This window comes from Papio anubis, chromosome 15, assembly GCF_008728515.1.
Source record: "Papio anubis isolate 15944 chromosome 15, Panubis1.0, whole genome shotgun sequence".
Lineage (NCBI taxonomy): Eukaryota > Metazoa > Chordata > Mammalia > Primates > Cercopithecidae > Papio > Papio anubis.
In genome coordinates, this window is record NC_044990.1 from 81,403,553 (window position 1) to 81,430,496 (window position 26,944).

General features: G+C 39.9%; 1 protein-coding gene across 1 annotated transcript; it reads right to left on the reverse strand.

Annotated features, from left to right (window-relative positions):
- Positions 1 to 49: 49 nt before the first annotated feature.
- On the reverse strand, positions 50 to 25,384 carry SLC10A2 (solute carrier family 10 member 2). The gene is made up of 6 exons (XM_003914055.4): positions 22,021 to 25,384; positions 14,379 to 14,497; positions 8,742 to 8,830; positions 7,344 to 7,519; positions 5,386 to 5,543; positions 50 to 2,339 (listed from the first exon to the last, which is right to left on the reverse strand). Exons 1-6 carry the CDS (start codon positions 22,395 to 22,397, stop codon positions 2,212 to 2,214), a joined length of 1,047 nt encoding a protein of 348 aa, XP_003914104.1. The 5' UTR covers positions 22,398 to 25,384; the 3' UTR covers positions 50 to 2,211.
- Between the last annotated feature and the right edge of the window lie 1,560 nt (positions 25,385 to 26,944).

Genomic DNA, 26,944 nt, shown 5'->3' on the forward strand with positions numbered 1-26,944 from the left:
CAGTGAGAAAATCTTGACACAAGTCACAAAGATTCAACTAGACCAAACATTACAAAAATCATTTTCATTTATTTAAGCCTTTAAAATAAAATATTCATTTAATATGATACTCACAGAGGCAATAAAATACATAATTTAATCGACTTTTCAAATTCGTTTAAAAATAGAGAGCTATCGTTTTAGAAAGCTCAACTATTTTTCTTCCCACTAGCACGGTAGGGAAAAAGACACAAGTCACAAGATACCGCATCATGTAAGAAAGCCAAGTTCTGTCTCGTTCACCTATCTGGATCAACAGGGAGGAGAAACCTGCTTGCTGCAGTTGCTGGCATCCGGGCCCTTGATTTTGGGTATGTTGAAATTACGATACGAGTTCTCAGGGTCCCTTTAGTGCACCTGTCTATCTTTTGATGGGATGAGAAATGTGTAGGAGGTACTTAGCCACTAGACTGAAAATCTTCCTTTCCACCATTGGGAGCATATTCTTTGACACTCACTAAGAAGGAAATCTGTACCCCCTCTCCTCCACTATTTCTTAAAATTATTTAGTCCATTTTGTATTTGTCTAATGATGGAAAAATATGAAGCACTTATTCAACTGTAAATGGAAACCTAGTATAAAAAGATAAATGCTATGAATTTTAAAAGCAGAATCCATCCCTCATTCCTCTACTGGAAGAGCTAAGTTGAGTTCCTGTTTCCATAATGCATGGGTGCGCCAGCAGGATCTGAACTCAGAACATGCAAATGCAAAAAGCCCTTTCAGCCAAAACACTTGAAATGGACTCTATGAGGCAGTGAAAATATCCAGCACAAAATGGAACAAAACCACTAAGGACCGAGTGGATAAGATTGTGTACTCTGATTGCTGCAGAAAGAGGGAAAGGAAATTAAATTCGATCTTATAATTGAAAGCTCAGCACTTAACAAGTTATTTTCCCCTGGCAACCAGAAACCCCTGCTGCCATATGTCAGATGCTCGTGGCTTCCCTTGGCTACACCTACTTACAGCATCCAAACAACTTGCCTGGCTGGTGGGGCCCTTCTGACTTTAGGGCCCTGGGACATGTTCTCTGTTTCAAATACTGTTTAATACTCATTTCCTGATCACTCCCAGACTTGATTCTTCTTATGCTACTTACTCCTGCACATCTAATTGGCTCTAATTAAGCATTTCAACCGGGTTTCTGTTACTTGTGTTTTCTATGTATTTTATACTATCACCCATTGAATTCATTCCTCCAGTAGAGTCATGCTATTTCTCCCAATACTTCTGTCTTTGCACCTCCTGCTACCTCCCTGACCATGTTGCTTACTGTGGGTGGTCACTGTGAACGGAATAGTTGTCATATTAGCTACGTGGACCCGCTGCACACAGGAAAACCTTGAGGAAGTCCCTCTTCCAGGTTTGAAGAGCTCTTTGCCAAATACAAACCACTTGAAAGAATTGTGTTTTTCCTTGAAAGATCTAGTGGGTATCACTGGACCCCTGAGGTAGAGCAACAGATGTGCAATATTCCAGCTGAGTTAAGAGCCTGCATCCAATATGGTTATTGAATTCTACTTCGTAATAATTTCCTCTCAGTTCTGCTTTTGGACTGTCCCTGGAGAAGGCAATTTTTTAAAAATACAGAAGTCAGATATTTGCCCGTGTTATATTACATAGTTATATAACATAGTTATATAAATAAATGGGTTGCAAAGCTTTCAAAATAATGATTAAAATATCAGTGAAAGATGTTCGTGTCAATTTTTATAATCATAAACACTGAAGAAAATCTTGACCACTATAATAATAATAATAATAATTCATTACATCTACTTTAACATACAGAAAGTCAGGTCCTCATCTCTGGGCTAGGAGGTTCTGCGTAAGAATTCAGTTTTGGTGTGACGAAGTTCTCATTCTCGGTGTTCCCTATGTCAGGTTTAGCTTCAGAATATTATGGGGGAATATTTCAATGACAATGTATCTATATGAGTATACATACATATATAAAACATATGTGTATATATATATGAAACAATATTTGTCCCATTAAAGAATTGGGCCACCAGTCACTTGGTACTGAAACCAATACATGAATTCAAATGAAATTCAGATTTCCACTTTAACTCTTTTCTGCCAACTGTCCTACCAAAACAAATAATTAAATATAGTTATGGTTTAAGAATGTAATTTAGAACTCGTCTCTTTTGTCCACTTGATGTCTACTTTTCATCGGGTTTAAATCCTCCATTTATCTTATAAAACGATGACTCCGGCTCCATTTCATTTTCTTTGCTCTCGGGAATTTCTGCCTTGTTTTTCCCATGACATTTCTTGTATGCCACATAAACTAGAAAACAATACACAGGTGGTTAAGTAAATTTTATAATAATACACTGCAAAATTACTTTGCCTAGAGATTCTAACCTATGATTCACATGGCAGATCACATTTTCTGTAGACTGGAGGCTGCTTAGAGAAAGAAATCACCATTCTTAGTTCCATGGTTACTCATGGCGAGAGGGATGACTGCACTTCAGGAAGACCTAGCGTAAATCTTTATGAGACATTTGCTCAGGGCAGCCACAAGCCTTCTTCAGGCATTCAGCCCTGCACGTGGTACTCGACAATGATGAGAACAATAGCGAGGATTTATTGTGTACTACCATATCCCAGTTAATGTGCTCATTCTTAATACATATACACATGGTGCAGTGCAACCTCCAGGACCTTGGTTCGATGGTCTGCTGTAGAAGGACTTGAACTAGAACAACATTCCAGTTCCCTCCCTGCCTTCATTCAATCTTCATTCCCGGAGAGAAGAGACTCGGCTGATGGGCGATCAGCCTTCCTCTTTTCTGTTTAGCTGCTGGTCTCTGGTAGCAAGCATTTCTCGGCTTATTTTTAAGGTCAGCTCATCAGGGTAGGCTCTGCCCTGCGAGGCAAGACCTGTGGTGTCTATGTATGTGTGAGTACATGTCTGCACATGTGTGAGGCAGTGGAGGAAAGGGTGGTTTCAACAAGCCCATTTGGTTGCAGATTCAAGTCATGTTTTTCAATTAAGTTTTATCCATAGTAAAAGGGCTATTTTGTTATCTGAATATCTGATTTTTCTTCTACTTCTCAATTGGTCACAAAGGCAAGAGGAGGACAGAAAATACTACTTATAGGGCCCCTCAAATTCTAATGCCTCACATATAAAATGGCCATAGTAATATTATCTACCTCATAAGGCAATTGTGAACATTAAATGAGATAAAATTAAATGCCTAGCATGGTCTGTGAAGAATAGTAAATGCTCAATAAATGTTAACTTTCATTATGATACACAGCCAAGAGAGACAATGACTTGCTTCAAAGATCTTATTAACCCAAGATCAATATCTCCTTTAGATTGGTCCCTGAACTTCTAGTAATATATTATTTTCGAAGCCACTGAACCACACTATTGAATTTAATTGAGCTTGTGGTCAATTTGAAGATCCGCCACTTATTATAAACTGTTTTGAGCTGAGAGTCCTTCAGCTTAAACTTATGCCAATGATTTCATTTAACCAAACTATACTTCTTATTTATCCCTTTTTCTTTCCCCCCTTCTCTTCCTGCCTTCCTCCCTCCTTCCCTCCCCCATCCTTCCTTTTTTCCCTTTTCTTTTTTTTCTCTCCTTTATCCAAAAAATATTTAGATTCCTAGTCTTATCACCAAAATATGTTTCCAGGCATTGTATACACTTAACAAAGATTCCGCCCTTATTTTTATACTTACTGATATAACTGTGGGAAATTTCAAGACCAACTTGAGTGCTCCCTTTTCCTCATTCCTTCAACTTGATTTTTTATTAATCAATCTCTTTGGAGTTAGTTTTCAACTAGTGCATTTACTTAATTGTTCTATCAACCAGTCCACTTTCTCTGGCTTATCTACTGACACCATTAAGTAATTATTTGGAAAAATCCCACTGTGTGCCAAATTAGCAGAGCTCTGTACAAACAAGGTTATTATACAGAAAACAAGGTAATTAGGCCTGGACTCCTGCTTCCTGGAGTAGCGATAAATCTGTGGAATATTTTCAGTGGATCCAGAGTATTCTATTCTAGAAAGGAAGCCTTTGATTTGAGAATGACATTCAAGACAGTAGTGCAGAGGAGATCCGCATCTGAGGGCAGGTTGAAGAGCTGATGAAGTTAAGTAGAAAAGTAAAGCAAAACCATATTTTTGGTAGAGACGGGGTTTCACCATGTTAGCCAGGATAATCTTGATCTCCTGACCTCCCGATCCGCCCGCCTCGGATCCCCGTCTCTACTAAAAATACAAACACAAAATTAGCCGGGCGTGGTGGCAGGTGCCTGTAGTCCTAGCTGCTTGGGAGGCTGAGGTGGGAGAATGGCGTGAACCTGCTAGGCAGAGGTTGCAGTGAGCCAAGATCTTCAAAGAAGATCATTATGAAATGATGCAGTCCACTGCACTCCAGCCTGGGTGACGGAACAAGATTCCATCTCACAAAAAAAAAAAAAAAAAAAAAAAAGGAAGGTAAAGTAAAGCAAAACCAAACAAAACCAAACTGTATCTCTGGACATTTAGTGACTTAACATTTACATTAGTTTTGTTGTGTGCCTTCACTTTATATTCCCCATTAAAATGTCATGAGGCTTTAAAAACTAGCTTTTTAATAAAAAAAAAATAGAATGTAAAAATAGAGGTTAGATATTATCAGCCCTTGGAAAGGAAAATGTAGAAAGAATTTTCAACTAGGTGAAGGCCAGTGGGTGGTGGGGCCTGACGGGAGACGCTGAGAGCTTCATGTCACAGGACAGGAGAAGTAGGAATTACTTAAACTACACCTAGTACTTTACATGAAGAATATTTTTGCTTCAATCACTTCAATTATATGGGTATTTAAAATATATATATGTGTGTGTGTGTGTGTGTGTGTGTATACACATATGCACACACACACATCTGCCTTGTAAGTTAGCCTGTTAAATTTTCTTTGTGTACCAGTTTTCTGATAAATATCCTATATTTATAAAGCATATCAAGACAATGTTTTGAAAAAGATCCCAAATCCTGAGTTCCTGGGCGAATGCCGAAAGGCGCACAATAAAATGGTCCGGACAGGTTCCTCTGCCTTCCTAATTACTCAGGAAAAGAAAGTCAATGGAGAGAATTGACCTCCATTACTTTTCACTTAAAAATAATCTTTGCTAGAATCTTTTGGTAAAACTACCATCTTTTCATCAGCAATTGGAAAGTCATGATAACATGACGGTGGCTTTTTCCTCTCATATATTTGTACAATTCACCACCAGGAATGGGGAGTTTTAAAAAAATGTTGTTTTAGCAACTCCAGGATTTTTCAAAGATCATCATGAAATGGGATTGGCATGATTCCTTACATCCTAAGAATATTGCGGCAAAGGCGAGCTGGAAAATGCTGTAGATGAGCGGGAAGGTGAATACGATATTGAGCTCCTCAGGAGTGAAGGAGAGCTGAACGATGGTGGAACATAGCTGCGTGTTCTGCATCCCCGTTTCAAAAGCAACCGTTCGGCACCTAAAGAAGATGTTAAGAGAGCATATGTTTTAGCTGTTGTTTTGTTATTGTGAGACATTACAAGCAGATATAATAATAAGTACATAAATGAGCATCTTGTCTCTGCTTTTAATGCATATATTTAAGATAGGCTTATTCAATATATGACTTTCTATGGAATAAATGTAATACTTATGGTATATTATACATCATATCACCCATTGTATATAATATACATAAATATATTTAATATGTACATATGAAGAGTTGGCTCATTTACCACAGTGTTCGGTAAGTGGCCAAGAGGGTTCATTTCACCCTTTTCAATTATGATTTTGGTAACAGTCTAGAGCACAGGGCAGCAGCTCAGAAAATGCTCAAGATATGGTATTTGTTGTCGCTGTTTTATTGTTTAATTTGTTTTGTTTAGGCTGGGCTAAACAGGTGGCTCACACCAGTAATCCCAGCACTTTGGGAGGCTGAAGTGGGAGGATTTCTTGAGCCCAAGTGTCCAGGAGTTCAAGATCACCCTGGGCCGCATAATGAGACCCTGTTTCTAAAAAACAAGACAAAACAAAAAAAATTAGCCAGGCAAGGTGGTGTGTGTCTGTAGTCCCAGCTTCTCTGGAGGCTGAGGCAGGAGAATCACTTGAGCTGAGGCTTCAGGGAGCTATGATTGTGTCACTGGACTCCATCCTGAGTGACAGAGTGAGACCCTGTCTCAAAAAAAAAATGTTTAAATCTTGACAAAAAGTCTGTAAGGTAGAAATTATTGTCCCCACTCTACAGATGATAAAACTCAGAGAAAGAGAGAGTGCTGGGCCTGAGGTCCCCCGGGTGGTGTGTGGTAGGATTGGAAGGGAAGCCCAGGTCTGCCTGACTCAAACACTGTGCCCTTCTCGCTGCCCGTTGCCACTCCTCTCTTTCCCAACTTCATACGTGCATCTGTCCCTACACCTGTGTTCTCTCTGCCTGTGGATTCGATGGATTAGTCAAAAAGAATTGTTTTTACCCAGTGTCAAATCCAGAAGTGCAAAACCCTTTCTAATATTTGGCGCCTTTGGAGGATGAGCTCACCCTGCTGCCAGCTGGAGGAACGCTTGTCTATTCCAGGGCAGCCCAACTGCTTTCATTAATGTCACTCCACTCAGAGAATAAGAATGCTTAGCAGTGGAAGAGCCCCATCTGCACAGAAAGTGGAATGGTCCAGAATACTTTGACCAAAAAAGAGGCAGTCAGTATTTTCTTTCTGGGGACTTGCATGACTTTGGAATGAATGGGCCTATTTAGAATGACATATTCAGAAATAGGATGAATGTGATTGATGAAAGGCTAAGGATTTTGATCCTGTCTTCAGTGTTTGCAGCTGTTTTGGGTTGATTATGTCTCCCTCTCCGCCAAATTCATGTGTTGAAGTCCTAACACTCCGCACCTCAGGATGTGACCTTATGTGGAAACAGGGTCATTGCAGATATAATTAGTTAAGATGAGTTCATTAGAGGGGGCCCTCATCCAATGACTGGTGTCCTTATCAAAAAGGGAGTCTGGCCACAGAGATGTGCACTGAGGGAAGACACAGGAAGAAGACGGCTGTTTGCAGCCACGAGGGAGGCCAATAAGGGATCCCTCCATCATAACCCTCAGAAAGAATCAATCCAGTGACACCTTCATTTTCACTTCTAGTCTCTGAAACTGCGAGACAATAACAGTCTGTTGTTTAAGTTACTCAGTTTGTGGTTCTGTCTTATGGCAACTCTAGCAAAGGAATACAACAGACATTACAGATTAAAATTCCCAATGTGGTTTACTAAAGTGCCATACCTGTGCCAGGGTAGACCAGCGATTCTAGCTAGAAGAAACCCCAGGGAGTAACCTGCCACAGGAAATATTGTCCCTATAATCCACAATTTGGGAGCGATGATCCAGGCGCTTTGGTACAATATTCCTCCAACCACAGCTATGAGCACAATAAGGATGGCGCCCGCAATGGACCCAATCTGAAAAAAAGGGAACAAGTGAACAAGTAATCATGAGTCAAAGCAAATCCAAGTATGCTCGTCAGAGACGAAACCTCAGAGGTCTCCTTGCCCTTGGGGAAAGTGATGGTAAAATTGTCTTTCTATGTGCTTCTAGCCGGGAGGCTGCAATCAGGCCACTGGAAATCCTGGTGCTTGTCCCATGCTTTAAGCTTTAATTACACAACAGGACAAGTAGCATCCATTTGCAATTAGCCTGAATATTTTCTGGCTTGCAAATTATCCTTGTCAGAACAAAAAGACAGCCCATTTCAATGAGAACCTGGAAGACTTGGCCTCCGGATTCAACTACTCCTATTCTGTTTCCTTCAGTAAATCACGAACTTTCTGAACTGTAGTTTCTTCATTTGTAATTGGGGATAAAATCTCGCCCCAGCTTCCTTTTATGATTGTTATGATAATGAGAAAATGGGTATAGAACTCTATACAACTTTTAAAAAGGTATAAGCAAATGAAAAGCACTGTTGCTATTTTTTTTCTCCTTTTCACATTTAAAACAAAATTTGGAGATTATAAACATATTTTTTGTCAAGAAAAGTAAGGAATACAATGGACTTACTTTGCCCCCTGAGCAGCAGAATCTATCTATATTATCTACAACCACATCCAGATCATCTAGCTAGAATATAGTTAGTGAAGGGGAGTGAATAGTTACTATATAAATAGCATTTACTGATTGCCAGCAATGAAATGGCCATATGGATACAGACATAAGAAAGATAAGTTCTATTTTCTAAGAAAGCCATTAAGATACATTGTATAACACAAATTCACATAACAGAGATAACAGTAATATGTGGTGAGGACAGAATAGAGTAAAATCAGGAGGTGATAGTTCAGTTGAGTGTCTTAAAGAATGGGTAGAAATTTTTCCTGTGACTGCAATAAAGAAGGGCATGCTAGGCTGGGTGCAGTGTCTCACACCTGTAATCCCAGCACTTTGGGAGGATCACTTGAGCACAGGAGTTCAAGAATAGCATTAGCAACACAGTGAGATCCCAGCTCTCTCCTCTACACACATATAAAGAAGGGCATTCTAAAAGAGAAGACTGCATGGCTGATGACTTCAGGCCTCCACTCAACAGTAATCATATAATGAGAATAAAAGCATTTCATGGATGGAAAACCCTGTCGTTTTGATTGTCATGGTGGAACATTTAACGGTGTGAACTGGGATACTTACTTTAAGTATGATCTTTGCTTTTTGGGGCCATTTGTGATTAACAAACATTCCAATGGAAACAGGAACAACAAGAGCAACCAGAGACGTACCTAAAGATGACAGAAGGGCAATGTCATCAGCAGAACAGGTGACACAGGAAAGAGAAACACAGAAGAACAAACAGACTGAAGAAGGCTTAAGTAGTATTGCAGTCTTCCTTCTTGAATACACAAAACAGTATACAGAATTACACACACACACGCACACACACACACTCACTCTACTTCTTCACCCACTCCAGTAAATAATTTAATATTATTGGTAGATAAATGATAATATCAATGTTATAAATTCTTTCACTAAATTCTGCATTAATTTTTTAGAGTTTCTTATATTGCCAGTATATGTTAGTTTCAGTTTGTCAGAGTCTTGACTTCTTTAGTCTTTGGATCTTTATAGTTCTAGGAAGAATAGCTCACCAAGGTTTTTTGTGTGTGTGTGTGTGTGTGTGTGTATGTGTGTGTATGGCATACAAAGATGATATTTTACATGTGTTTGCTAGTTCATGGTAGTAGAAATAAAAAATAAATTTAAAATATTGTAAAATGAAAGAAAATGTCCAAAATTAGCTCAAGGTCACCAGGTGTTCTGACATCTCATGACTTCTGGTTAAAACTAGCTTTAGTTATTCAAATTTACAGCAGAGAGGTGAGAATATAAGTTGAGAAAGCATGCTTTAAATTTTCCATGAGATAATATATTTGACGACCTCTCATGTAATTATAGTTCTTTGCAGTAACATGCTCATCCGGCCAGATAAAAGAGTCATACTTCAATTTCACTACGTTAAATTTACTGCTGTTCTTGCATCATATGGTTTGTTTCTCCATGTTATTTAACACTCATTTGTCCAATAGCTGATTTCATATAATTTAGCACCAACAACTTCTAACTTTTCATAGGTTGTTTCTTTTTCAAACATCCTTTTAAAGCAGTATAAGAAAGTGATATTGAACGGTGACATTCTGAGAGTGGATGTTGCATAGTATTGATTGAACTAGGTAGAGTGAGCTAGGACTGGAAAACAGATTCTAGAATCCAAGGCAATAGATATTAATTTAAAGTGAATGCAATAATGATGAAAACATAATTTCCTTGTAGTCTTCTAGCCCTCCTGGCAATATAAGGGTCAGTGATGACTTTTGCACAGAAATTAGTTGGCAGAATTAAATAATGACTAAGGGTACTCAGAGTAGGAAAAAAGATAAATGCGGGAGAGTAAGGAGGGAATAATGGAAAAAAGAACGTGAAAGAGAGGCATTGACACATGCACTGCTGAGATGACCCAGAAAACCCCCTCTTGGGTATCCTTGCATCCTGCTGTTTTGGGAGTGATATGGTTTGGCTCTCTGTCCCCACCCATATCTCATGTTGAATTATAATCCCCAGTTGGAGGATTACAACTAGAGGAGGGGTCTGTTGGAGGAGGGGCCTGGTGGGAGGTGATTGAATTGTGGGGGCAAACTTCCCCCTTATTGTTCTTGTGATAGTGAGTTCCCATGTGATCTAGTTGTCTATAAGTGTGCACACATCCCTCTTTACTCTCTTTCTCCTGCTCCAGCCATATAGAAGGTGCCTGCTTCCCCTTCACCTTCTGCACGATTGTAAGTTTCCTGAGGCCTCCCCTGCCGTGCTTCCTGTACAGTCTGTGGAACTGTGAGCCAACCAAACTTCTTTTCTTTATAAATTACCCAGTCACAGGTAATTCTTTATAGCAATAAGAGGACAGGTGAATACAAGGAGGAAACACCCTGTCCTGAGTCTTTAGACCATTGCCTAAATTTTTGAAGTTTGTAGGTCTTAAAACCATCTGGATATATGACTTGTTTGTGATGTGGTAGCTTAAATCTAGGTGCAAGTCCTGTGCTTGGAATGTTAGTGTGGTTAGGTTTTCGTCCTATATTTTAATGTGCTGATTCTGTTTGGCCCCTCCTGCTAAGAGTCTTCATCTCTTTGAGGCAGCCCAAGCCAATGGGATAACACACAAGCAGCACCACCTGCCAAAATCCATGGCAGAATTGGTTTTCCTTTCCTGACCAGATGAGGCCAGGTGAAGTTTTTCAGGGACCTGGGGTTGACTGGGAAAGGGACTCTGTTTTTCTTTACACCCACAGTGTGTGGCTCCTGCCTGTAGAGGTGGATGTTTTAACTTTGGTCTCCAGTGGGCTGGTAATCTTGTTCTTTTATTTCGCCAGGCTCTGTTTGTTTTATGTATGCCTTATATGCTGATGCTCCCCCTGTAAAGTGCCTGTCTATGTAGATGAAAAAGCATCCACTCATGGTTACACATTGAATCCGTAACTTGATCTTTAACCAAGTTTACACAGTAGATATCAGAGGAAGGAAAGGTAGAAAGAAGAATGAGAATGAAAGAGAGTGGTGGTGAATGGATTCATGTGGTGGGAGTGGGAGTCAGATAGATTTGGAGCTAAACATTTCTGTTTTCCCAAACTGTGGGAACTGTGTAAGATGTTGAACCCCTCTAAGCTTTGGTTTCCTTATTTGTAAAATGGGCAGAGTTATGTCTGCCTCACAGTGCTGTTGTGATAATTAAATGATGAAATGGCTATAAACTTCTTGGCACAAGACACAAATGTGGAGTAGAGAGGAGTGAGTACAACAATTTGCAGCAGTAGTTTTATTTTAGTGGTACCAGCTGCATGGTCTGCCTCCTCCCCATCCAGATGTCAGCATCTGAGGGGGCTCTCAGGTGTTTACTGGATCACTGGAGCATGAAGTTGTGCCAAACATGTCTGCCCATAGAGCCGTGTAGAGAATAGACTGTGGGCTATTCCAGCTTCCTAGTGACCCTGGGCAAATAATTACCCTGAGCCACAATTTAGAAAGCAGTGATAACATCTTGTGAAGCAGTCAGTTCATTTATTTTCTATGTTAAATAACTAGAAAAACCAATGCAAAAAGATGAGCTTGGAGGCCTGGGCACAGGGTTAATATCTGTAGGAAGTAAAAAGTTTCCTCTTCAAAGTTTCCCTTCTTGTTAAAGGAAAATAATAATAATAATAATAAACATTAGAAATAATTTCTTTTAAAGACTAACTTCCTTTAAGCCTCCTTGCTTTGTGCTAATAACTCTTTGTTAAGCCCTATTCTATGTAGCTGTTAGATATAAAGGAATAAGTACATTCTGTGTCCTTGTACTTTAACCAAGTTATTTGTGCTGAACATGCTCACAGGCATGTTGTAGCTCACAGTGTATGACCCTTCCTTATTTGGAAATATTATTACTTTTCTAAGTCCTTTCACAAGCAACTTCCTCTTTTCCTTTGTTCTCTATTGCCTATACCTATTTAGAAAAGTTTTAAATTATTAGCCAGTCGAGTTTTAGCTTAGATTGTGAGGTCTGGTTCCAGTCAATGGAGAGAGACACAGTAGTCGGGACAAGCTGCGTAAGGGATACAAATTACTTCCCTCCATTGTTCAGGTGTGCTCTTGCCATTGTTTCATCTGTGAGGAGCACTCTTTCTGCAGAAAGTAAAATTGCCTTGCTGTGAAAACTTCTGGTCTGAATGCTGATTTTTCCTTGCAGTACTGAGGAACAAGCATTCTGTTTCTGAATAAACATTTTACATATAACAATATCTTTGTTTTTGCAACTTCTTTCTTTTTCCCTTTTCTTTTCTCTCTTCCTGTTTTTCTTTTATTTTCTTTTCACTCTTGACCTCTTTTATGATGACTGTTTCCTCCATTGAGGTGCTGATTGATTTTTCATTTTCTCCTTATTTCAAAATTTATTCACATTACAGAATATGGTATAAGTCTTTCACACTGTAGTTAGAATTATTCAGTATTTCCATGAGCCATTTTCCAGAAGGGAATGTATATCAAAAGGAGAATATTTTATGGCTTAAATTATTAAATTATTATAGTGAGTAATGTGGAATCGAAATTCCTCACTCAGCAGGCAGGTTCTTTGAGAGGGATATAATAGTTACCACTCACATTAACTATGGTTTTTAGCTCTGTGGAAGGCATCCACTGAGAGAGCAGCTAGAGAGTCAAGCAGCGTGAAGGCAAAGGCAGGTGGTCGTGGAGGGTCACCCTAAAGTCTGTTGTCAGGAGGTTATATATGATATGAAGGTTCTCTCCAGGGGTCAGAAGAATCTTGTATATCAAAAAAAACACACTGAATAGGGCATATCAAGGAGGACAATTCTTTTTTATGGTCTAATGGTAATGGTAAGAGTAGGAGAGAGAGAAGAGGCTACAAACATTGTAATACAGATCATCCCCAATTAGTATTCACAAAGTTTGTTCTAATTCAGTTGTATATTTCCTCAATCACACTAAATCATGGAAGCAGTCTTTCTTGGAAATGGAAGGCATTTCAGCCCAGCTTCTCATCCCAATAGGAGTCCCTCTTATAAGCATCCAGGTGGCTCACCATTTAGCCTTTGCTTGGGTGCTTTCTTCAATGGGAAACCCACACCTTTTTAAGGCAGCTCATTGGGATTTGTTTCCAAGGTCAGTGGGGGGAAAAAAATCCAGGTATTTAGCGTGTAGTGTACCTGGTGATTGTTGTACTATTTTGCCTACATCTTGTCTTTTATTAGTGATAGTTCTATGGGAAATGCCTATTCCTGGTATACCAGGAACTCTCTTGTTCTTCTCTTGACCCTCGTCCCTAAGTTACAACAATAACTTAATCTCCCACTATAATTTGTTTCCCCAGAAACAGAAAATAAGTTTTTTGGGATGGGGGTGAAATGAGACAGAGTCATTACTAGTAAATTTGACTCCTGGAGCATGAAATACAGACTTTGCCATTAAATCAACTTTTGCATCACGGTGTGGCTCACAGTTGAGTGTTAGAAACAGTGTGTTTCATCTAGTGGTTTTCTATTGTGACACTCTGGACTGCTTACTCAGTGCTCTACTTTGAAACCGTTATGTGATATTTAAAAATTTCTTCAGGCTAGGTGCGGTGGCTCATGTCTGTAATCCCACTTTGGGAGGCTGAGGTGGGCGGATCACTTGAGGTCAGGAGTTCGAGACCAGCCTGACCAACATGGCGAAACCCCATCCCCACTAAAAATACAAAAATTAGCCAGGCGTGGTAGTGCATGCTTGTAATCCCAGCTACTAGGGAGGCTGAGGCAGGAGAATTGCTTGAACCCAGGGGGTGGAGGTTGCAGTGAGCCGAGATCATGCCGCTGCACTCCAGCCTGGGTGGCAGAGCGAGACTCAATCTCAAAGGAAAAAAAAAATTTCTTCAATTCAAGTGTCTGGATGCAAAATCCTATGACCATGAACTAGTGACACTCTGGGTTAAGGAATAGGTGGAGGCTCCCACGTCCCCAAAGCTTAAGCCTCCTCAGTCCAGACTGACAGGGCTGGGGAGGGGGCTCCTCTCCCTGGTGATTCAAATTGAAGAAAAGACAGGTGATCCCATAAGGTCAAGGTTTGGAATTTACATTCTGCCAACACTCTTCAAACGCAGGGGTGACTTCATAATGAAATCGGGCAGAAACTCCTGCTAGGGCAATAACAGTCGGGTGTGAGCCTGGTCTGAGAGCCTAGCAGGGGGTAAGCAGAGAGTTTGAGGGTAACAGTCAACGGTCTTGCAGAGGGACGACTTACCTATGTTATCATAGGGAATTACGATGCTCCCAGAGTCGACCCACATTTTGGTATAGATAAGGAGGCACAGCGGCATCATTCCGAGGGCAAGCAGTGTGGAGCATGTGGTCATGCTGACGCTGAAAGGCAACGGGCAGATTGACACATCCACCTGTGTGTTCTAGGGAAGACGCTGTTTTATTTTTATTTTTTAATTTCACTTTTATTTTAAGTTGAGGGGTACATGTGCACATTTGTTATATAGGTAAACTTGTGTCACGGGGTTTGTCATATAGATTATTTCATCGCCTAGGTATTAAGCCTAGTACCCATTAGTTATGTTTTCTGATCCTCTCCCTCCTCCCATCCTTTAGCCTCCAATAGGCCCCAGTGTGTGTTGTTCCCCTCTGTGTGTCCATGTGTTCTCATCATTTAGCTCCCACTTGTAAGTCAGAACATGCTGTATTTGGTTTTCTGTCCTTGTGTTACTTTGCTAAGGATAATGGCCTCCAGCTCCATCCATGTTCCTGCAAAAGACATGATCTCGTCCATTTTTATGGCTGCATGGTATTCCATGGTGTGTATGTACCACATTTTCTTTATCCAGTCTACCACTGATGGGCATTTAGGTTGAATCTATGCGTATACTATTGTAAATAGTGCTGCAATGGACATATGTGTGCATGTGTCTTTATAACAGAACTATTTGTATTCTTTTGGGTATATACCCAGTAATGGGATTGATGGGTTGAGTGGTATTTCTGTTTTTAGGTCTTTGAGGAATTGCCACAGTACTTTCCACAATTGATGAACTAATTTACACTCCCACCAACAGAAGATAAGTGTTCCTTTTTCTCTGTAACCTTGCCAGCATCTGTTAATTTTTGCCTTTTTATTAATAGCCATTCTGACTCGTGTGATACGGCATCTCATTGTGGTTTTGATTTGCATTTCTTTAATGATCAGTGATGATGAACTTTTTTTCATATGATTGTTGGCTGCATGTGTGACTTCTTTTGAAAAGCGTCTGTTCCAGTCCTTTGCCCACATTTTAATGGGTTTGTTTGTTGTTTTGTTGGACTATAACTAAACTAAAAAGTTTCTGCACAGCAAAGGAAACTATCAACAGAGTAGACAAACAACCTCCAGAATGGGAAACAATTTTTATTTTCGATTCATGATAAGGAAGTCCTGCAAGAATCTGTCTCAACCTATAGCATCATCTGGTGTAATGAACAGAAATACACATGTGCTGGAGTGTATTCAGGGCCTAGCCTTGAGCACAATGGGCCATATTTGGTGTCTTTCCACTTTGCCTTGTGCCATCCTTCCCTCCCCTTTTATTCTTAAGGGTCAGAAACAGTATTAAACAATGGGTTAAAAATCATCATTAAACAATGTATAAGGTTTGCTGGGTGTGCCATCCTTCAAACATTGAATCAAAGAAAAGCAAACACATTTAAAGCAGCCGACACCATCAGGGCTGCACATTTAAAGCAGCTGACACCATCAGGGCTGCATGTGTCTGACCATGCTGAGATGGAACCGGCCTTCCTGGGCCCCTGGAATAGAATGCATGTCCAAGGGAGGAGGCCTCGGTGTACTGCCATAAAGCAGAAAAATTACTGCCCAAGTGACCCTAGCTTGATAAAAGAAGAGGAAACTGACTTAAAAATCAAAAGAAAGCATGCAAGCAGGCAGGGTAGACCTGAATTCTTAGCACTGAGTAAGTCACTGACAATTTAGCAAATGTGTGTTCAGAAGAACTAGTGTCTGGTATCATCCCTGCTCACAGCGTTTTATTTCAGTAAGAGGGTCTGGCTGAGCAGGCTCTCTACATGGAGAAATTAATGCCAAATCATGCTATCTCTAGTACTAAGACAGTGGGTCAAAGAAAGATTTCTGGGGAGTGAGTCTTCCTGGTCCTCTTCGAGGTGATCTGTACACAGCATACATTCTCTGCCTTTAAAGGCTGAGCTCTAAAGCCACACAGTGTCTGGGCTGAAAGCAGGCGGTGCCGTGCCACTTAGTGTGTTAATTTGAGTAATTTAGTTGACTTCTCTTTACCAGTTTCCTTATTTAAAATGGCTGTAAGGATAGGATGAGCCAACGGTGTCCAGCACTTAGAACAACGCAAAGCACTCTATTAAGAGCTGGTTGCTACTACTATGTTTTTTTTTTTTTAAAATAGGGTCTATCTCTGTCACCCAGGCTGGAGTACAGGGTCACTCTCTTGGCTCACTGAAGCCTGGGCTCAAGTGATCTTTGCACCTCAGCCTCCCGAGTAGCTGGGATTACAGGCACGAGCCACCATGCCATGCTAATTTTTACATTTTTTGTAGACATGGGGTTTCACCGTGTTGTTCAGCCTGGTCTCAAACTCCTGGGCTCAGGTGATCTGCTTGCCTAGGCCGTCCAAAGTGCTGGGATTACAGGCAGGAGCCTCTGCACCCTGCATCTCTCTGCTGTGATCATTTATGTTACCATGTTTGTGGTATTTTGTGTTCCACCAAATAGAATCAGGAAACTTAGAGAAATGAGAAATTTCTCTGAAAGGCCCTTCTCCCAACAGGTCGTCATTGAGGTCGTCAAGAGTAGTCATTTCTTAAGGGTATTATGTGTGTACTTGAAAGAAAATGCTAAATATTTATATTACCTGTCCCCCAAAACAACAACAACAACAACAACGACAACAACAACAACAACACACTATACTAAGAAAGGAGCTAACAATGAGAAATTTCGTTTCAAGGCTTGTAGATAAATTTACACAGTTTGGCAAAACACAGCGTGGGACAAAGTTCATCAGAGAGCTTAACTTCTCTAATAATATATTTATTTTTAACCAGAACGACCTCATTTAAAATAGGTTTAAATAATTTGGATAAAAATACTTGTTTTAGTAGAGCTAAAATATTATAACAGTAACAAATGCTGTGGATGTATTTAAAACTCTGAGCAGTTCAATCTATTCTGGTTATAGGTTAACTTAATTTAGGTGTAAAATAGATGCTAAGGCAGAATTGTACACCAAACAAGTTAATTTGTTATTAACAGTACTTTGTCCTACTTATAATGAAAGTACTAGAGTTTGAAGGTGATTTTTTTTCTCTCTTCCTTCCTCCCTTCTCTCAGGGTTCTCTTTTTTATCTTTTATTTTAAAAAATATATTAGAATGGATTTAAAGTTGTCCCTATAATAAAATCACTTTTGTTTCTGTGCATCCAATATTTTTTTCTAGAGTGCGGTGGGAGTCTGGTGGGGAAGTGAGGAGGGTTTATTAACTGGATCCCAGTGAAGAGAAGTCTGAGAATTTTTGTTTTAAAATATGAGAAAATGTTAAAGAAGGAAGTCTTTTTCTGTCTTTGGTTTTCTTTCGAAGATGCTTGACAAACTTTTAATTCTGAATATTGCTACGACAATCTATGATGTTGTATCATAATTTTGAGTTTGTTGAGAGCAGTTTCTTAAGGATTGTGATGAAGGACAAAAGAGGATTTGGAGAAAGAAAGGTTTAGACTTGTGAGGAGCCTTGATGAAGCACCTTGCAGATGAACAGGCGAATAGGTGGCTGGAAGTTGATGCTATTTGAATGAATACAAGAACAAAATCAAATCACTCAAAATGAGATTCAAAACAATTCACAGATAATGAATTTTAAGAAATAATATAGGAGCCTAAATTAGCAAAAGAAAATATCGTCTTACACAAAAAAATCTGAAGTTCTATAAAAGGCATGGATATAAAAAATACATATACTACCTTGAATTTATATTAGAATGAGAGAAAAGAGTAAAGTATAAGAAAAAAAGAATAAACACTTGGCCTTAATTTTGACTTGCCAGGGAGATTTTCTTTCACGTGTATGGAAATAAAAGAAAGAATCAATATAAATTTAGTGAATGTTGAGGAATTCAGTGAAATCAGTGTTAAGCAATGTAAAAGACTGTAATCATATTAGAAGTAAAATACCAAGTGTGAAGGATCTAATGTAGTGTATATAGGCAGTGCTAGAAATTGGAGAAATGAAAAGTGATGGAAAGAGTGTAGAGAAAGCTGATGAGCCTGCATAGGGGTTGTGGGTAGATCTGAATGATTCCAATTCTGATTCAGGCATACATTGACTCAATGACCTTGGTCAAGGTTATGAATCTTAACTTTATTATCTGCCAAATGCAGAAAATAATAGTACTAACTCTAGAGGATTCTTGGGAGGATGAAATACAACAACGTATTTTGAGTACTTAGCACTGTGCATGGCATGTACTAGTGTTTAATAAATATTAGCTAGTAAAATAAATGCTACTGGAGAGAAACAATTTTTGGTTACTTTGAGGGAGAATAAAGGAAAAAGCCAAATGGTTTTGGGTTAGGTCTCCCAGAGTAGACAGGAGACATTTAGGGGTTGACATAGGAAGGATTTATTGCTGTGAATTTGTGATTAGGCAGAGGGTCAGGTTTCTTGAATATCTAAAATATCAGTGAATGCTACACTGGAAGCTGAAAAATCTAACAGCATTTGACCAAAGAACAAAGGATGTGGTAGGAAAGTCTATAAAATAATAAAAAGGAATGTAGAAAGTAGGTGGCAGGGAAGGAATCGGGGGCAACTGGGAGAAGGATGCATAAGAATGGTTTACCCAAAGAGGAAGCCAAAGAAAGGAAATGAGAAGTCCTTGCATGATGTGGCTGAGGCCATTAAGAAGCATGAAGACACCAGATATTTGCCTGCGTCTGGGTAGAGAGCAGACACAAAGGACATAAGAGGTTTCTGTGTCCCCTCAACTATGGGTTTTAGCCACCAGCAGATTCACCTGAAATGTCACCTTCTCTTCTCCCTGATCTTTTTGTGCATGTGATGTCCATGGCACAGCTGTAACTTAGGTGAAAATATATGTGCACCAATCAGATTCACAAACAACTTTCCAGGCTGGGAGTGGTCAGAGAAGGAGCTGAAATAGTACTTGCTGAATTCCAATGATCAAGGATTATTGTCTATTATTTTTTATTTTTCAAAGTCACCAGAGATTGCAAAATGCAGTGGCTTTCCAGGTTCATAAGAGATGATAGGGTGAGAGGGAAATGTTTTGGTTTCTTCTCCCAAGAACCATAACCAAAAGAGTTAAAATCAGGTGGAATGGTTTTGCTGGCATTGTGTGGCATTAGCTCAATTAGTGGAGCTGCCTGTTAATATAAACAGTCATGTCTTCTTGCCATTGCTAGAGTTCAAGTGGAGATGGAGAAGGTAAAATTCTAAGCATATACAATTGGAAATATAAATGTTAGATAGGATTGTATCTAAATAAATTATCAGAAGTCTTTAGTTATCCAATTCTTAATCCAGAAGAATAAAAAGTTTTGGAAAACTGTTACCCAATAACTCAGGTTCTACTCTTTTAATTAATTTGTATTAAAGAACTATTGGAATATTGTTTTCCTAACACACAATGCATAATATCATCATCTTACATAGCAGTATAATTTAACTTCTTCTCAATGATTAAGACCCATCCTGACAAACATGATTATCGGTTATTCTAAAATACAGTGACAACTTCTTGTGTTTGTAGAATAAGTGACACAGAGACCAGAGACTAGAATAAGTGCTACAGAAACCAGAGAGAATAATTGATAATGAAGAGAGAATATGTGATAGAGAATAAGCGATAGAGAGATGGCTGTGTGTTGTCAGTGTCTGCTTTGCTTTGTAGGTATTTTGATCTGCTCTTTTGCCCTTCCTAACACTCTGCTTCCTTCCCCGCTTCTCATTTCTGGAAAATAGCACAACAGAGATTTAGAATAAAAATAGTTATGTAGGTCCTGCATGAGGAGTGTTTATGAGATTAAGTGAAATTTATTTTGGGTGTGCAGTGTCTTTTATTGGGTCTTGTTGAGCTCTGGATACGTGCGGTTGCTCCATGTTGCGTTATAGGGCTTATTCTGACTTGCTGGAAGAATTCATTTGCACGGATTTAGCTGGAGGTTTCTACCAAGGCTTCATATTCTACTTTTAGTTCTTATTGAAAAAATAATTTATAGGAATTGTTATGATAGGTTGACAGGATTACACAATCATCTCCTGTTTCAGGAGAAATAAGATTTCCTTAAAACCACAGAAAAATGTAACTTGGAGCTTTTAGGTTATATCTTACTGTTTTTAGCTGACAGAAGAGAATTCATTTCAACAACCTAATAGTCCAGCACCACACACATTTTTTTCTGTCTTATAAAAGGGTTCCATGTGTGGCATTACATTGAGGTACAAAACTCCTCTGCATTAAAAGTTACAAATATTATGAGAAAGCTGTTTATCGGAGGTCAAGGCCCATTGTTCCATGTAGCTCACTTTTCTCAGTGTAATAGTTGCTGGCATTTACAATTCTCACTTCTGTGTATCAGTGTCCAGGTCAAACTAAATCGAAGTCTAAAAAGACCTTATTGCTATATTGTGGTTCACAGATTAACTAAATCTGAATAGCACTTGCCATCCTTTGTTGTTTTATAGGGCTTTCCTTAAATTAAAAAAAAAAAAAAAAGCAATTGCATGGTGGATATCATGTGCTTTCTTATGTAAAAGACTAAGCCATGTGAAGGTATAGGGTTTGTATGACTTTTCCAAAGCTTCTGGAGAAACCTGTACCAGTTGAAATGAGACAGCAGGTTCCTAAGTGCTCACTGGGTACTCTATCAATCCAGTGGCTACATTTCTACACTTTGTGCTTCTCTCCTCTGCCTGTAGTAGCTGGGGATGAACAGAGCTAATTGCATACTGTACAGTATTTAATAAGCACACATTGCGTTAGCACCTGGATGGTTTGCAGAAGGAAATGCATACCTTTCAAGGGAAATGAGGAATTATGAGCTAAGAAAAAAGACATTTGTCTATTCAACTTTCAGCATTAAATTTCTCAGTCTCGTCACATTAATGCTTCATCTTATTTCTATTAGTTTTTTTTTTTTTTCCAGTGCTAGTTCAGACTGGCACAGGATGAATTGGGCAAACATTGCAATTTAGATTACTTTGTGGGAAGTGGAGAAACCATTTTCTGTTTATTTCATAGTAAGGTAAGCATAATTTTTAAAAAAGCTGCTGTAGGCTTTTCCCCCACTTTTAATGCCAGTAGAGGTGAAACAAATATATGAACTCTTCCTTAGGTTTTATACCAGGAAAGTGTTTGCCCAAAGAACTGGCTATATTTGATGGAGTTGATCACTGTCTCACTAGAGGTTCTAATGTTTGACAAACAGTTTTATTTTCTGATTGCACCCAGAGCTCCTCATCATTACAAAGAAAGTGTATTTTCCTTTTTTTTTTTCCCCCTGCTACCAACAGGATAAACCTCCTCAGCTGCAGCTTGTGGTTTGGAAAAGATTACTTTTTAAAAAAAGCTTTGAATCTTTTCCTAGAGATCAACAGCAATTATGCAACTCCCTGTTAACTGAGTTAGATTTAAAAACACAAGCACAAAATATAAATCCCCCAATTCAAATAGCTAAACAGCTGTGCTAGAAGGCATGTGAATGCATTTATTCTGTCCTGTTTAATTCCTTAGTCATACTTTAGATGGGTAGCAAATCAGTTGGACATTCAGTATGCCATAGGCTTCTGGAAGGATTACTCCAAGGTGATTGAGTAGTTAGAGGTGTAGATAGATAATCTTACCTCAGGTCCATGTCGCCATCGACCCAATAGGCCAAGATATTGGAGGAAGTTCCTCCGGGGCAGCATCCCATAATGAGCACCACCACGGCCTGGATGGGGAGGATGTCAAAGGCCACAGACAGGACGAATCCTGTGAGGGGCATGATTCCAAACTGACAGAGGAAGCCAACACAAATGCCCCACGGCCGCTTTATGTGCCCTAGAAATTTCTTGATTTCCACGTTGCATCCCATGGAGAACATCACCAAGGCCAACAGGATGGTCAGCACCGTACTTAGGACCACACTTAGGGTGTTATTGAAATTGCTGTCAGGTACCACACAGGATGCACCAGAGCAAACTGTTGCATTGTCCACACAGCTGTTCGGATCATTCATTGCTGGGTCTGCTGCTCAAAAGGCCAAGTCCACAGAAGCGCTGGTCCCTGGGGCCTGGCTCTGCTGCCAGTTGAGATAAGCAACGTTTACTTCTACCCCATCAAACTTTTAAACCCCTTCTAAAAATATGTCACTTGGTGTCTCTTTTGAAAGCCACATTAGGGAAGTAATAAAAAACAATAAATGCTAGGATGTCAGTTTCAAGAGGTAGCATTACAACACAGAGCACGTTGTGAATCATAAAAGCCCGGCAAAATTATTGGTCAAGACAGAGAGTTACGATTAATCATTTATTGGCATGATAATGAACCATGCCATATAAAAAGAGCTGCGTTAATGTTTAATGCCACGAAGGTTTGTTGGATAATTTCAGTTAAGTGACACTTAAAATCAACTCGGAATAGTACCGAATCTTATAGGGATTGAGCCATAGGAACCAAGCCATATAAAAAGAGCCATGTTAATGTTTAATGACATGAAGGTTTGTTGGATAATTTCAGTTAAGTGACACTTAAAATCAACTCTGAATAGTACAGAATCTTGGAGGGACTGAGCCATAGGAACACATATTGTTCCCTCATTTTCCTTTCAATAGAAGGGTTTAGGGTCCGGAATAGTTGAGTGCCCTGTGCCAAATTATGTTGCAAATTAGGTGTCAGACTCTGAACTGGGACCCAGATCTCCATCCAGTTTCCTCTCCCAATAGTTTTGCTACTGTATCAGTGTTTCCTGGAATTGCTCTATAGTGTCCATAAAGCATATGGAAGTTTAAGAAACTTCTAGGGTCTTGGTGCAAATCTGAGAGAGTAACATTTGGGAAGAGAGAATGTTTTCTGGTGGAAAGGAGTCTGACTTGTACAGCCACCCTCAACCACTTACACATGCAATTATGTGTGCGTTGTCATAGTAACAGAGTGCTTTATAGATGGAGACAATACAATTATTTAGAGGGATGAACCTCAGAGAATTAGGTCAAAGTGACAGGATCTCTTTGTGCTTGGAGTCATAAATTGAAATTCGATCTTTTTTTTTGGCAGGGGGATTCCAAGGGACATTTTTGTAAATGTCAAATAGTCGACCTCATTATGGGCAGAATGCTATATTTCAGTACATAGGGAAGATAAAGAAAGAGGTAGAGAAGAGATTGTCCTGTTTTCAGGAGTGTATAACCCAGTTATTGAGTCAGGACACAGAGTAATAAGAAAATTGAATATTCCAATCATGATGCACAATTTGTAGGACAAATTCTAGTTTAATATTCAACTTAATCATCTTAAATTAAGCAGGATTATCTCTCCCATTTTACAGATGAGGACTTAAGGGTTGAGGAAATTGAGTGCTTTAGATAAGGTTAAAGGGAAATGAGAGAACAACGTGCTTTCCTATGGCTGGTATCTGGAGTACTGGAACCGAGCGTTCTGATTATGCGAAGAAAAGGATCGGTTTGGCTTGCTGGGGATTGGAGTAATATCTTAGAACAGAGCTTCTCAAAACTCAGTGTGAACAGGATTCCCTGGGGGGCCTTGTTAAAATGCAGATTCTGATTCTGGAAGTGTAGGGTGAGTTTTCTTTCTAGCAAGCTTGTAGTTGATGGCAATGACACTGATCTGCGCTCACACTTTTAGTATCATGGCCTCAGGATATCAGGGTGACAACAGTTGTACCCATATTGGTGACAACGGAACTTACTGGTCACAACTGAAAGCAGCTTTTGCAGAGAAACTCAGTATGGGAAAATTAACCTTTTTCATAACTTGAGTAAATGTGAGCCGTGGCTAGCAGAATGGGCCACTGAGCAGAAGAGCTAATAGAGCGAAATGTCCAAACCACTGGTGGGGGTGCCTAGGCATTGAGCTACTGGGAAAAACCTGAGCCATTTCCTTCCAGGGCAACGGCGATTTGTACTTGTTGATGTGGTTCCCAGCCCAGGAGAGAATCTCTGAGCTATCAAGTCCTGCCTGCCTTTCTAGCACAAGTGGGCTGCCATTACTTCTGTCCTGGCTGCCTGCCAATTCCTAGGAGAGCCTTCTGTCTTTCCCACCTCTTCCCCACCCCAACAGCTAAATGATAAACCAGGTAATTCCCAAAGAGGCCTCCCCTCCCACTCCTAGGTGTATCATGACTTGGCCCTACCCTGCTGGCTGCTCCAAGCATTTCCTGAGACTGACCTCTGGCCTATTTCTGTCGGGAGCTGGCCCTCCCCAGGGCAGATGGGCCAAGTGCACTCCCTGCTGCCACACCTGAGCATCTGCACCTGGCCGCTCACACCTGGGCACCTGCACTCGAGCACCTGTGGCTGGCTCTTCCCCCGACTCCCAAAGCTGGGTGAGGCAGATGCCCATGCAGTGTTGATCAGTTTACAGTCTCTCTTTTCTGCTTTCTCTTAACCTCAAACACTAGGTGAAAGGCAGAAAGCTAGCCTAGGATTGAACAGCAAATAGCCTCTTCACCAGGTCTGATCTGCAAAAGAAAATTTGAGCCCTGCAGAGGCTCTGAGGATTCTGAAATTTCTTTTAAAGTTGGAAGGCTGCAGTGCAAGGTCCAATGCACAGGGCTCAAGACAAGCATATTTAGACACCCTCCTTTGAACTCAAATGGGTTTCCCAGGGCAGGCCTCCTGTTTTGGGCCACGGCTGTTGCTGGGTTGGCCAGGTGTAATCCATCCTTAGGCTTTTTGCCCACAGTGCTGGAAACAGGGAAGAAAAGTGAAGAGAGCAGAAAGCAGGTTCCGAACAAAGCTCTTCTCAAATTTCAGATGACTTGCTAAGGAGATTTTAGGCTCCCAGGGGCAGAACGCTTTGCATATAGACAACTTGCAAATGAGCAGTCTGTTCGACTAGACAGAGCGCTACAGTTCTGCTTAAAAAAAAGTGCCAGTGCATTTCTAATTTTCACAATGTTTTTACATAAATTTTCACATTAGGCTCAAGAGGTTTTATATTCAAGTATTGGAATGATTCACAATTAATTAGTACCCTTAACTTCAGCTATATTCAAATCCAGACACTGAAAGTATCTAAATGTATAAAAAGAATTCTCTTTAATTGTAATACGGAATTGGGAACAGATGCCCACCTGAGAGGGGTAAGTCAGGAGGCTGGAGCTTCATGTTCATTGTCATCCTTCTCAGTCTTTTCTGCTACATTTTGTCACATCATGGGCTCACATGCAGGCCACCCTCAAGAAACCAGGAGCCGATTCCTGCTTCTGGCCGCCTGGGTGCAGACATGGGAATTGTGGTTTAATTTGACATCTGAGACTTCCCTTTGGTTCCTGTGTATCAATTTGAGGAGGCCAGGGTTTAATAGCTTTCTAGCATGTTTGCCCTGAAGTTCACGTGATAAAAGATGAGCTTCCTATCTTCTATTGTGTTTCATCAGAAATGGCTCTATTCAGGTCAATGACTCTCTGGGATCTGAGTGATTGTGTTAAGTACTTTCCTGTGACTGAAGTTATCTCCCTCTCTCTCCTCTCTAGTTCCTTCCTACAGATTGATCTTTTATAGAACCTGAAAGTCCCACAATTAGAGCTCTTTGGAGTTACCACTGACCCTCTTTAAGACAAAAAGTACCCTGGGGAGAATGCCCCGTGAATGACTAGCTATTCATTCTTGAGTCTTTAGAGGAAAAAGACAGCACAGTATTGAGGAGAAGAAAGTAGGATAGAAGAACCTGGAATCCACTGGATGGAAAACGTACTAGGCTTGGAATCAGAACTGAGTTCTCGATCTGCTTCTTTTGAAAATACTGTGCAGACTATTCAGGTTTTTATGAATGAATGCAAATCCTTATTAAACGTCTGTAGCATGGTCCCACCACTTTGGAAAATGATTATAGCTAAATGTCCATATGCCCTCTAACCCAGTCATTTCAGTCCTAGGTTTCAATCTAAAGAAATCTATAAATGAGGTTCCCCAAGAGACATGAACTAGAATGTTCACAGTGACTCCATTCATAATAGCGCCAAACTGGAAACTATCCAAATGTCCATGAAAGGTAGAATAGGTAAATATATTATAGTATATTCACACGATGGACTTCTATATATCAGCTGGATGAGTAATCTACTACCACAAATCTAATGTGGAGTGAAAGAAACCAGAAACTAAGGAACACATACAAAAACAGGAAAGTGAATCTATGGTGTTAGAAGTTAGGATAGTTGTTACCTTGGAAGTATGGAAGATCAGAGACTAGGAAGGGTCACAAGTACCAATACTTCAATATAAACAAAAACAAAACCAAAAGTCAACCTGACACATTTGATAAGAAGAGATCAGGGAGCAGTCTGTGCCCAGGTCTAGAGAAGGCAGAAAATGACACTGAACTTGAGCAGAATTCAGGAGAGAATAAGACGGGGAGTAGAGATGGGAGGGGAGGTTGGGGGATAGGGCTAGGAGGTGTGTAGGTGGATGGCTAGTTCACCTTCATCATTTTAGCAAGGGTTGGCTCTGTTAATTATCCTATGTCTCACTCATTTTGTTGTTGTTATCAATCAATCATTTTCTAAGTATCTGAAAACATTAAGTTCTCTGAACCTATAATTAA

Coding starts and splice junctions, on each gene's coding strand:
- SLC10A2 (XM_003914055.4), bottom strand. CDS start 22,397: ATGAATGATCCGAACAGCTGTGTGGACAATGCAACAGTTTGCTCTGGT. Junction 5,544..7,343: donor GCTGGTCTACCCTGGCACAG/GTATGGCACTTT, acceptor CATCTTCTTTAG/GTGCCGAACGGTTGCTTTTG. Junction 2,340..5,385: donor TGCCGCAATATTCTTAGGAT/GTAAGGAATCAT, acceptor ATTGTTTTCTAG/TTTATGTGGCATACAAGAAA.